This window comes from Psammomys obesus, unplaced genomic scaffold (assembly GCF_907164565.1).
Source record: "Psammomys obesus unplaced genomic scaffold, mPsaObe1.curated_primary_1811, whole genome shotgun sequence".
Classification (NCBI taxonomy): domain Eukaryota; kingdom Metazoa; phylum Chordata; class Mammalia; order Rodentia; family Muridae; genus Psammomys; species Psammomys obesus.
Window position 1 is genome coordinate 24970417 of NW_026596079.1, and position 13074 is coordinate 24983490.

Sequence of the window (13074 nt, forward strand, 5' to 3'; positions counted from 1 at the left end):
TTTTATGTGCTATGATGCATAACAGTTTCCTCTGAGATTGAAATATTCAAACCTGTAGCGAAAATAGAAGAAAGTAAACAACTCACAATAGCTTCAGGAAGTCCCTGAAATTGACCAGATTCACTAGGCCCCTCCCTGCCAGAGTAAGCAATAAAGATGGCTGACTCTCAGACAAGACAAGCTGCAAAGAAGAGGCTTACACAAACCAAGCTTCAAAGATGAGTTTCAGACAAGCAAAGCTCAAAGAAGACCCTGTCACAACCTGAATTGCCTGGAAGAAACAGAAACCAGCAAAGCAGACTGGAAGAGATTTAGGCCAACTGAAGCACCTGGAAAGGACTCTCTTCACCCTGTTGAGCTGCCTACAGGCTGTGCAGTGTGTTCTAAATTTCCAGCTTTTGTGAGCTGTCACCCATGCTGGGGTGGGCTTTTGCAATGCCGCTGAGTTATTTCTGCTCCTGTAAGTAATCCCTCTCCTAAATTCCTATAGGTAACTGCAATGAAACTCGTTGATTCAAGTTGGACTTCAGTGGTGTCTATGTTTTGATCTGTTGTGGGCTCCCTATCTGGGATGGATAGACATGTGTATTATGTCTCCCCAGGAAAAGTCTTGTTATATAGCATTTGGAGCGCTCGCGCGCACACACACACACACACACACACACACACACACACACACTACCTCCATATGTCAAAGTAGTGAGAAAGGGTAACTGTTAGTGTTAAATACAGAGACAGGCATGGTGGCACACACCTTTAATCCCAGCACTGCCAGAGGCAGAGGCAGAGGCAGAGGCAGAGGCAGAGGCAGAGGCAGAGGCAGAGGCAGAGGCAGAGGCAGAGGCAGAGGCAGAGGCAGAGGCAGAGGCAGAGGCAGAGGCAGGAAAATCTCTGGGTGTTTGAGGCCAGCCTGGTCTACAAAGCAAGTCCAAGACAGCCAGGGCTCAGTCTGTTACACAGAGACAGGGCAGGGCCATTTCCCTGAGGGTGTACAAAGGCTTGCCTCTGGATAGAGGAAACAAATGTGACCCAAAGGAAAATGGTGGTTTATAAAGGTAAAAGGAGAAAACCCATTTTAGGATGAGGTATTTAATTTTAAATGGTTATGTTAATTAGATGAGCCAAAGGGGACTTTTGATTGCTAGACTTTAATACTTTAATAGCAGACCTTAGTTGTCAGCCTCAAGGGGAGAAAGTAGCCAAAGAAGGGAATGGACCTTAATGGATAGTTTTAGGAATGTAATGGTTTTTAGCAAGACCAAGGGAATGGGGGAAGGGCACAGCGTGCCAGAGCAATGTCTGCCATGCTGGGTCAGGCTAGAGTTCCTTTCCTAAGTACTTCCTTCACACCAAGTGCTTTCTTCACACCAAGATGCAAATTTTTATAACTTCCTTTTATGTTGAGAATTTCATATATTCATATAAAGCTTTGATCAAGTCCCTCTCCCTTTCCATCCCTCTAATTCCTTTACTATCCTCTTCACATGTACTCTATTTTTAGACCCAGAGTCCATTTAGTGTTTTGTTTTGTTTTTTAAACTGCTGGTTATTCCTGATGTCAACGAGTCTCGGGGGCAGGGTGAAGGAGTTGACCTATGCATGAGCTGAGTAGGCAAGCCAAGTGAAGATGGCCACTTTTTTACAATGCATCAAAGACCAACACTGTGATCTAGATAGTCATGAGCAGTTATAAAGCCTTGAGACCCTGTAGTACAGATGGTGGTAGATTTCATCTAAGGCTGTTTCATTCATTCAACAGTCATCAAATTCATTAAAAATGTGCCATAAATACTATTAACCATTACTGCAAAACAATGATGATGTAATATGATTTAAAGGACTGTACAGTTTTAAAATTGTGCTAACAATATGTGATTGTTTTGATTTTTTCACCCACTTTCTATTTTCTGTCCATTTAATTATAGCAGTCCTACTGGGTGTGAGGTGAGACCTTCTTTCTGGTGGTGTGCTTTCCATTTCTCTGGTGGCTAATAATATGGAGCATCTTTATTTGTGCTTATTGGCCATTTGCAAATTTCTTTGTTATGGTGTCTGCTTATATTAGTGACCCTTTTAGTTGCTGTGTTGTTCTTTTAGTATTAGTCATTGTTCTATTTTCTAATATGCTCTTTACAAGATGCATGCGCCCTCTCATTCTACTGTTTGCCTTTTCACCTTTGCAAATAAGAGGGATTTTGAAGGCAAGAAAAAGGTTGAGAGTAGTTTACAACTTGTAAAGACAGCAGCATCCGATGGACCTTGCCCCCAACTGCCTGTTAAGTGTTTAAGTGTTGGTAACTCCTTTTGCCTTTGTTTGGTCAGCTGTCCCCTATCCAATCTGACTTTATATGATTTAGGGGAACTGATTGCTTTACCCAAGCTCCAGAGAGCAAGAGGCAGGATTGGCCAGTTAGAACTTCTCCATTAGCTCAAGAGGGAGAAAGAATCACAGCACTTAGGCAAACAGAGCGTATTAAAGAAATGCTAATTAGATATAAAGTCAATAGCTGTTCATTAGAATTTTCCTCGCTGTGACAAATACATGACAGAAATAATTTAAAGAAGGAAAGGTTTGCATATCCCTGCAGGTTTTTTTTTTCTCTCTCATTGGATTGTTCCTTTGCATGTATTTGTATTAAGAACTTGCTGGTTAGCTGGGCAATGTAACACTTGCCTGCAATCACAGTACTTGTGGAGGCAGAGGCAGGAAGATCTCTGTGAGGCCAGCCTGGTCTACAAAGAGACAGCCACGGCTACACAGAGAAACCCTGTCTCAAAAAACAAAACAAACAAAAACAGAACTAGCCAGTTTGCCATGTTGAACATGGTGAATTCTTAGCTCTGCTTTGTCCACCTATTACTCTCAGGCAATCAGAATGGCTGCCCCACTCCAGCATGGAATGACTGTGATCTCCACTACTCTGCCTGTGAGGGCCTAGCTTTTGATTTACTCTCCTAATAGAAGAAATCCTAACAGCTTACACTTGACTTTTCCTACCCTGATAATTCATTGTCTATACATGGAGACAATATGACAACAGATGCAGTTTCCAAGTGTGTCTAATAACTATAAATTCTGAAGCTTGGGGGAAACACCAGTGGGCTAACAAACCTACTCTGCTTACTGGACTAAGAACTTATAACTTAGCTTATCTATCACCTAATCACAGTAATCCCCAATGTGAACGGAGGACTAATAAGTGGGTCCAAAGGACAACACTGAAATGTAGACTAGATTGTTTTTGGAGCTTAAGCAACGTACAGTAAGCAGTTTTACTGTTTTTTGTATAATATTAAATATCTACAAGACAGTTTCTAGTGTTAAATACTTGTTGATGAGGGAGGGTGCTACAATCGGGATATAAAATGAATAAATTGTAAAAATAAATAATAAAATTTTAAAAATGCTGTATTTAAGAATTGAAACTCTTACTCTGTTTTGTTGGGGGGCCAGGGGCAGATGAATTCTTTTCTCACAATGCTAGGTGAGCACTCCACCACCAAGCATCTTCCTAGGCCTGGCCTTGTTCATACAGTCTAGTAAACCACAAAGTCTTTTAAAGGGTTAATTTGATACCTAAACTCTATGGTTTACATGAAGTACTTTTTTGAGAATTATTTTAAGATCTAACCTAAGCTGATAGACAATACTGATGTAAGACATCCTGGCCACAGCCATCTTTATCAGTTGTTTAGAACAGGTAAGGGAAGCAAAAATGGCTCACGAATAACTTGGCTTAGACTGTTCAACCTTTCACTTCAAATGTTTGGTGGGTGCTGGTGTAGTTAGTCATTTCTAACCCTCTAGCAAAACATTCCCATGTTTCTATAATGAAGTATTATTTGGGGGGGCAGTATTTTAAAACGATCTAACTTAACATTACATGCTAGGAACTCTGAGACAAAACTAAGATGTGTTGCAATTAGCCAGGACTTTTTTCTTGAAAATCAATTTAAATTGTTCTTAGACAATTTTACACAATCAAAATGGGCAGTGACTACTCTCACCTTCCGTCCTCCCACCATTCCTGCTGACAGCCTCCCCCTTCCCACACATCTCTCACTGGGGCCCGCTATGATTCACAAGAGCTGTCTGTGTGACCATGTCTTTGAAGCTATCCTTTGGAGCATGGCGGGTTCAGCAGTGGGTACACGACAAAAGTCATGATGCTGCACCCACCCCACCCCAGGATCTACCAGTAACAAATGGTTCAAAAGTAAACAGTAGGGCCCCGTGAGACCCTCCCCAACCTTGAGGGTCAATAAGGCCCATCTCAGTTGGGCCTAATGCAGATAACAGTTTTGAGTTAATAATTGCAGTGACTGTATTCAGTCTAGAAACTAGCATTTTGCAACCCCTCGCCCCATCTTCTGGCCTTCTCCAGGAATGTTTCTTGAGACTTGGATTGGGTGGTACAGTTTTCTTTAAGGCTGGGCTCACAACTGTCACAGCTACATCTTAGGGAGGCATGAGTCTCTATATTAACCATCATTCATTGCAGAGCAAGGCTTCTGAGAGTAAGGCTGGGCTTTCTGGTTATGGGTGTAAGTATAGCTATGTAAAAGGTTGTTTGTTGCCATGTCAGTATAAAAAAGCCTCAATAATAACCTTCCCACATGGGCCTCCTGCCCAGGTCTGGGTGGTTAGCAGGATTACAGTACCTGGAACGGTCCCTCAACACTCCCCCATTTCTGTGGAGCAGGCTAGGGCTTTGGATAGTCTTGGATGGGTGTAACCAATCCTTCTTTCCCTCCATTTACATTTAAACTAAACATTCTTGGGATAAATTAATACAATAAATGGCATAGTTTAAAATATTATAGATTTTGAACTTTTCATTCTACCTACACGTGAAAAAGTATTATTATAATTGTCAAATCACAACTGTGTTTTACATAGATCCAGATATACAAAAATCATCATCTCATTGAACACACTGGGGCTGTAAAATAGAAGGTTTTCCTCAGGACAATAAAAAAAACAAGATTTTTTAAAAAATGACTTTAAGGTAAGAATCAAGTAGTTTGTAATAAAGTATTCCATGGGGAAAATGTGGCAGTACTGGTTGGTAACTGTACAGAAAGTCCAAACACTGGGTCGTGAGGGCCTTTGCCATGTTACCGGGCAGTGTAGAAGACAGGTCCGATGCTGTGAGTTTCAGGAACAGCAAACAATGGAACAAATTTAATCATGCTGTGTGTCACTCTGTTCACCATGAGTAATGCTGAAAATGAGTTTGTGACACATAAATACCCCAACATTCATACATTAGAAAATGGAAGGTGGATAGCCGCTATTTCCAGTCTACTGAGGGCAGAAGGTAGCACTACGGTGTACAGTCTGGAGAGAGAAATTAAGCAGCTGAATGTGGAAGGTTTCTCAGTGTCCAAAAAGCTACTTTTATCTTAAGCCTTTTAAAACTTCTACTGCCATATTACCTGTACAAAAATGGGGAATTCTGGCCCCTTTCCCCTTATAACTGAATTTTGCAGATTACATTTGGTACTTTTGTGCAGGTCTGGTTAGAAGAGAACTTGTGGGAGTCAGTTTCCTCTTTCCACCATGTGGTCTCAGGGATCAGAGTCTGTCATCAAAGTAGGCAGCAAGCATCTTTACCCTCTGAGCCATCTCACAGACATACATGTGGGAGATGATTCAGTCTGTCACATACCTGCCGCACTAGTACGAGGATCTGAGTTCAGATCCCATGACTCATACAAAAAGGCACGTTCAACAGTCCATGCTGCCAATCCCAGCACAAGAGAGGAGCCAGGGCTCCTCTGGGCTTAATGGCTGCCAGTTATCACTTGACTGGCAAGTTACTGGTTCAGTGAGAGACTTGGACGCAAAAATAAATATGGAGAGTGACAGAGGACACCTCATGCTGACCTCTGGCCTCTTCATTAACACACACACTAATGCATACACCACACATATACACAACCACTTGGGAGGTGAGAGTGGAGAAACCACTCTTGGGAGAAACTAGATACAATAATTTTATAATAAAAAGTATCCCCTAAAGCAAGCAACTGAAGATGAACACCGAAAGAAACCCAGCCACTCTTTAATTTTAGGCAAAAGTATATGTGCCAATATTAATTTACAAAAATAAGTTTAGTCCTTTGCTATAAACACTTTCACAGTTTTAAAAGGAAATGAGTCTCACACTGTCTTCCAGGGTCCACAGCACATCATCCTTCTACACCCTGCTGCTCAGAAGGTACTTTCTGCGTGGATCTGTTCCGAATCCTTTTCCTTTTCCTTTTCTTTTCCAAAGCAGGCGACTTTGTGTCCTGCGGTTTCTTCTTTTTCTTCAAGCAGCTGAGAGGATTGGGGCCACCCTTCTTCTTTTTCCTCCTCCTCCTCAGTTCAGGGTTCTTCACTAAGCCTTGCTCCTCCTTGAGTTGCTTTATACTTTGTTTCTCGTGCACGGAGACCAGCTGGCCTGACTCCACTGCCTTCACAAAGGCCACTGTTCTGGGAGAAGGCTTGTCCAAGACTATAGTGTTCTGAATAATGAACATGAGTGGAATTCCAGGACTTTTCTTGACTTTCACAGATAAGTTCTGATCCTTTTTAAAAGAAAATGGATTTAGTTTTTCAACCAAGTTTAGGTACCTAAAATTAAATTTCTAAGAGATTACAAAGTAAGCTGAAGCTAAGTGAGTAATAGCAGTCTGGGCTAGGAGCGATAAATTATCAACTAATGAACACTAAAAGCATTAGGAAGTTATTCTCTCAAAACATCAAAGTGAGAAGAAGTGAAGTGTAGTAATGAGCTAACTCAGAAATCATTCTGCAAGTATAGTTGAGCAAATCTGCATGTGTTTTAGTATCAACCTTGACAGTCTCTCCTTTTGCCTCCCAGTCTTTAAATGACTTCAACATTCCATGCTATTGCTAGTCTTTTAAGGTTTATTTATTTTTGTTGAGGTACACCAACACTGAGACATGTCCAGACATGTCTAGGCCTCACTGCCTAGCATAATGGCAGAAATTTTGTTTTAAGTCTCCATTTTGATCATAAGGTGAAATTAAGTTCAAGTTCTCGGGCTCTGCCTGCCTGAAAACTAGAATAGCCTTTTATTTACATACAGTTCAATACTTTTTCAATGTTCTGCTTGAATTAATGATATCTGGTCTACTTAAACAAAACCACAATACCCTATGTTCCTTTCTCCCAGAACAGTGGGGAGCAAGAAAGTCCCCACACTGCTCCCATACCCTATATCCTAGACAATCAGTTTAAAATGCTCTGTTTAGCTAGTCAAAATGATGTATTGCTGCCTTCCCTGTGCTTCCTACACATGGAAACCTGGTTGTTATCTGGTTACGGTTTTTCGTATAAAAAAGCCTGCCTTAGAAACAGACTGGCATCACAGCGTGACATCAAGTCCACTCTGCCTCTGACTGGGTCAGTTTTTGTTCAGAATTCAATACTTTCATCATTCTGAATGGTGAGTGCGGGCTAGTCTCCAACTCAAACAATTATGTGTATAGATGCTTCATGTATGGCCTTGAAGGCAAAAATAGGATGTTGGATTCCTTGAAACTGTAGTTACAAATGGTTGTGAGCAGCTTGTAGGAAATAGAACCCCAGTCCTCTAAAAGAGCAGCCAGTGCTCTTAACTACTGAGCCCTTTCTCCAGCCCACTAACGCCAGTCTTAAAAGATATGCACCATGACTTTCTGAGAAACAGTATGAATTCAGGAACATGAAAAACAGTTCCAAATACAGAAGGCAGACACTTTGCCCTACTCTTCCCTCCTTGAAGAACCCTGAAGCAATCAACACACTACTGCAGCAACTCATCCCCTAAAAGGAAATGACTAGAAGAAAAAAGTTCCGTGGACTTAAGGTTTTCTCCTCGTATGATCAAGTAACTGTCTATACCGACTCCATTTAAAAAGTCCAAACAATGAAACGTGTGGACTATAGCTAAGTGACAGAATCCTTGTCTAACACACAATAAGTAAGTAAATAAAATTCCAAACATTAAATTCTCTCTCCTGATTATATTTTCTGATTATAAACGGCTCTACATGAAGTATTTATAAAAGTGGTTACAACTGCCTTACAGTTTTAAAAGTAACGTTACCTGTGTTGCCACAAAATAATGGTGAGGATTCCCCTCATCCACCATGGACAGGAGACATTCTGATCCACTCACTGGACCTTTGAAATGAGGGCAATTTCGAACCTGGAATTTCTGTGCAATCAGTTTTGCTCCATATAATTCCTTTCCCAGTGTTTCTAACTCCTTTAACACACACCTGAATGGAAAAAAAGTCATTAGAAGCCCAGAATCACAACTGATACATTCCTTTTGTTTATACAAAAAAAGCATAAACACAATACTCACATTCTTAAAGTAAAAAAACTATAGCATTAAGAATTTGAATTTATAGTATGGTTGCCATTTTCTTCTTAAATAAAGACTTAAAAAATATACACTGTAAGCAGAAAGAATACCAATGTCAGGATATAATGAGCACTTGTGTGTACAGCAAGGATGCAAACTGGTCTTCACATATATTACTGCTTAACCTCAACTGACTCCTGAAGCTGGGTGATAAATTTAATTAATTTCTAACTTATCCTCAAATCGGGCTGGAGAGATGGCTCAGAGGTTAAGAACACTCGCTATTCTTCCAAAGGTCCTGAGTTCAATTCCCAGCAACCACATGGTGGCTCATAACCATCTATAGTTAAGATCTGGTATACAGGCAGAATGTTGCATAAATAATATATAAATCTTAAAAACAAACAAACAAACAAACAAAAAACGTATCCTCAAATCTGTACCTCTTTTAGAGGTGCAAGATACAATGAGCCTTCCAGATGGTATAGGGGACTCCAGATTGCTATTAAAACAAACAAACAAATACAACTTCAGAAAATACTAACAGAATCAAAAGCAACTTGTATTTTGTTTGAATCCTGATTTTTTTTTTTAAATGTTCTTCATAATTGTAGGAGCCAGAAGGGTCAAGGACACCAGGAGAAGATGGTCCACTGAATCGACTAAGCAGGGTTCATAGGAGCTCAGGGACAGAAGCAGATGTCTTGGAGCCTGCCTGAGTCTTGAGCTAGGTCCTCTGCATATATGTTATGGTTGTGTAGTTTGGTGCGTTGGTGGAACTCCTTAGTTGGAGAGAGGTGCTTTTGACTCTTTCACCTGCTCTTGGAATCATTCTTCTCCTACTGGGTAACCTCATGTAGCCTTAATGAGGGGTTTGTCCCTAGGTTTAATGCCATCTTGTTATGTCATGTTCAGTTGACATCTCTAGGAGGACTGCTCTTTTCTGAAGGGAAACAGAGGAAGAATGGGTATTAGGGGTTGAGGGGTCCTGGAAAGAGTGGAGGAGGTAAAACTGCAATTGGGATATATTTTATGAGAGAAGAATTTTTACAAGGTTACCCATGATAAATAGCAAAAAGTTAAGAGATGCTCTAACTCGAGCTTAATGAGGTAGATCAGAGATGGAAGTCAACAAGAATGAGCACTCTAGTACCTGCAAATGCTGGGTATCAACTGCATCATTCTAATTTGGTGGTGGTGGTGGGAGGAGGAGGAGGAGAAGAAGAAAAAAAGATTTCCAAAGTTAAGTTCTTCTTCCTCTCCTCCTGGTCTTCCTCCCCCAATCCCAAAGATAGGTCCTTGCTATATATATAACCCAGTCTGACTTCAATCTCATGGTAATCCTCCCTGACTTAGCCTCCCAAAGTGTTTATATTATACATGCAACCTGTGTTGAGAGGCTCAGAAGTTAAAGTCCTTAGGAAAAAAATGCTAGAGGACATGTATAAATATATTACTTGTCAACCGTTTTGCATCATAGCAGTGTATTAATATTACTATGGTCCATGGAATAAACAAATTACTTATGCTCAGAAGCAGCCAATTCAGGGGGAGAGGCTGTCAAAAGTTATAGAGGGATCCCAAGGCTAAAGGGATAAAAAAGTTGAGAGTATTAGACCCGTTAAGCATTTAAAAGTTTGTATGTATTGGGCTGGATGGTGGTAGCACACACCTATAATCTCAGCCTTCAGGAGGCAAAATAGGGTGTTAGATGACCTGGACCTGGAGTTACAAGCAGTTGTGAGATCCCTAATACAGATGCTGGAAGCCATCGTAGGTCCTCTGGAAGAGCAGAAAGCATACTTAACCACTGAGCAATCTTCCTAGGCTGTGATTAAAATTCTGAGATTATCTGCAACTCAGAAAGAACATTCCTTGAGAAATTCTAAATATGGAAGGCCGTTCACTACAAGGCAGAACATTAACACAGCACACAGCACAGCTTGGTTTGTACAAATGTATACAGAACACTCTGACTTTCTGAGCTGTAGTAGTATAACTCATCTTAATTTATTTTCTTAAGTAAATAGTGTAAAATCTACTAAAATTTTTAGTTGTTCATGGTCTAGCTTCAGTTCACCTTTTCCTTACTTTCCTGTCCCACAATATTAGATACAAACTGTTCTTCAGGCATTGATCAATTCTATGTGTTCCAAAGTTCTCTCAAACAGTAACACCACTATCTCTACCATTCAAACAGACTTATCCCCTCAGGTCTGAACACATCTCGGGACTCAAACATCGACTCCATGAAGCATTTTAAATATTGTCCAGCCTCCTGCTCGCACTGTTCTACCTCAGATGTGTTTACATGAAGCGAGGAGGCACGGATGTGGAATGAAAACAGACATCAGATGTTGACCTTACAGACTTCAACCTGGCTATAAGGCATCCTCAGTGTCTGGAGCAACGCTTGGCACATGCTTGGCACTTATAAATGGCCTTGGGCAAAGTTTTCAATCTCCAGTCTTGACTTCTTCTCCTACGAACTGAAGATATCTCTTTGGCAGTTGGAAGGCTTGAAAACATTTGGGTAACAACCGCTAGAGAGATGGCTCATCGGTTAAGAGCGCTAGCTACTCCAGAGGACCAGGGTTCAATTCCCAGCACTCACATGGCAGCTTGTAGCTAGCTGTGTAACTTCTGTTCTAGGTGATGCTACACCCTCACCCAGACGTACATGCAGTCAATGTCAACAGCAATGTACATAAAATAAAAATAAATTTTAAAAAAGCCAACATCATTGAAAGGGGACTGGCATTTTGAACGCTGAAAATGTCTTATGTACACTATACCTCATCTGACCTTACATCAACTTTGAAGAAGTTATGCAACTAAGCTTTTGGTTTGTTTTTGCCTGAAAATCAGGGCTGGTTTTGACTGGGACCAGGAGTCAAAGCCAAGCCCACCTTCTACAGAACACCTGTTCTGATTTCCGCAGCGGTAACAAGGAATATTCACAGGGCACAGCACCATCCGCCTGATTTAGTAGTTACTACTCGGAAACAGACTTATCCCTTTGCACCTCGAGAGTTGTGGGCCACACCCGCGACCCCGCCCCGCAGGCCCACCTCGTGGTGCACAGCTGGGTCTCCCCCATAAGGTAGCGGGGCAGCTGGTCCCGCAGCTGGATGCGACCCCGCAGCGCCGCCTGGCAGAAAGTGCCGTCCAGAAGGATCTGGTAGGGCTCGCGGACCCCAAAGTTGTTGCGGAAGAAGGCAAGATGCTTCTTAGCGTGTTTCTGCCTGGTGATCTTCATGCCTGCTTAAGCTACCGACCCACGGGGGCCACTCCTAGCAGCGAGGCATCCCCGGAAGCCAAGCGCCTTGGCCCGGAAGTACATGGCCTTGTGCCCAAGGCCCGCCCCTCTGGTTTACGTCATTCTCCGAGGAGGCTCACGCCCGCCTCCAGAGGCAAGCTTTAGGGGGCGGAGCTTCCGCCTGAGCAGAGAAGCCTCTGAGTATGCAAATTTACGCAGGTTGGCACTTGCGCAGTCGTGAGCTGGAGTAAGAGTGTTCTTTAGGTGGGTTGCTGCCTGGCACTTAACAAGTCTCTGAAAGACTAGTAATATGAAAATAACCAATGATGATACCATTGACCTAGGCAGTCAGTAATTTGCCGTTTACCATGTATCATTCCCATGAATGTTTTTAATTTCCAAGTGAGGAAAATGAGCCATAACTTGGACAGCCATAACTTGGGAGGTTTTGCTGGCTGCTAGTCTTTAAGGAAGCAAAGCACTTTTGCTCAAGGCGCACGGTTCTTCAGTGTCTTGAACTCACATTGACTGCCTGATGTTCACAGGTATTTTACCACATCTTAAGAATTGACCCCATGATATAAAAGAAAAAGGGGGGGGGGGGAAGGTCTGTTAATCAACACACAGGCAGTCTCTACCCCATTAACCCAACCTGGAGAACCCAGTTGAAAGAGCCAAATTTGCTGGTTGTGGTAGTGCACTTGCCTCCAGGAGGCGGAGGTAGGCTTATCTTTGTGAGTCTGAGGCCAGCCTAGTCTACTTAATGAGTTCCAGGACAGCCAGAGCTACACAGTGAGATCCTGTCTCCGGAAACAAAACAAAAAAAAACAAAGCTGTAGAGCAATTTTAATTCAGAACATGGCTGCTCTGGCAAGAGATCACATCCAAAAACCTTCTAGGGCTGTGTAATCCAGCCGGAATGCAGACATGCTGAGTGGTGGTGGCATACACCTTTAATCCCAGGAGACAGAGGCAAGCAGATCTCTGAGTTCAAGGCCAGCCTGGTATAGAACAAGTTTCTGGTAAAGAAAAGCTTAGGTCCAGGCATCGTGGTACACACTTTTAATCCTAAACAATCAAGGCAAAGTCAGTTTGTAGAAGGAAACACCCATGTTTGAAAGTGATGTCTAATTGAGTGGAGGAAAAAGTGATAAAACAGAGAAAGATTTGACAGAATAGAATATGCGAAACTCTCAAGAGGAGAGAGTGGAAATGGAATCTACTTAAGGGAGCAGCACAGAGAATGAAGGGAAGGACGCAGCTTTACTGAGAGAGTTTTACAAAGGGAGGTTGAAGAAAAAACAAGCTAGACACGTGAAGACGGAAGAACAAGAACAGATAATGAGAAGGAGCCAGATGAGAACAGATTGTTAGAGTTAGTTTGAGGGCAAGCAGAGCAATTCAGAGGCCAAAAGAAAAACCAGATTGAATAAGTCAGCTGGGAGAAA

General features: G+C 41.9%; 1 protein-coding gene across 1 annotated transcript; it reads right to left on the reverse strand.

Moving 5' to 3' along the window:
- Positions 1 to 6052: 6052 nt before the first annotated feature.
- Positions 6053 to 11688, reverse strand: Utp23 (UTP23 small subunit processome component). The gene is made up of 3 exons (XM_055626479.1): positions 11439 to 11688; positions 8104 to 8278; positions 6053 to 6576 (listed from the first exon to the last, which is right to left on the reverse strand). The coding sequence occupies exons 1-3, from the start codon at positions 11624 to 11626 to the stop codon at positions 6196 to 6198; spliced, it is 744 nt and encodes a 247-aa protein (XP_055482454.1). The 5' UTR covers positions 11627 to 11688; the 3' UTR covers positions 6053 to 6195.
- Between the last annotated feature and the right edge of the window lie 1386 nt (positions 11689 to 13074).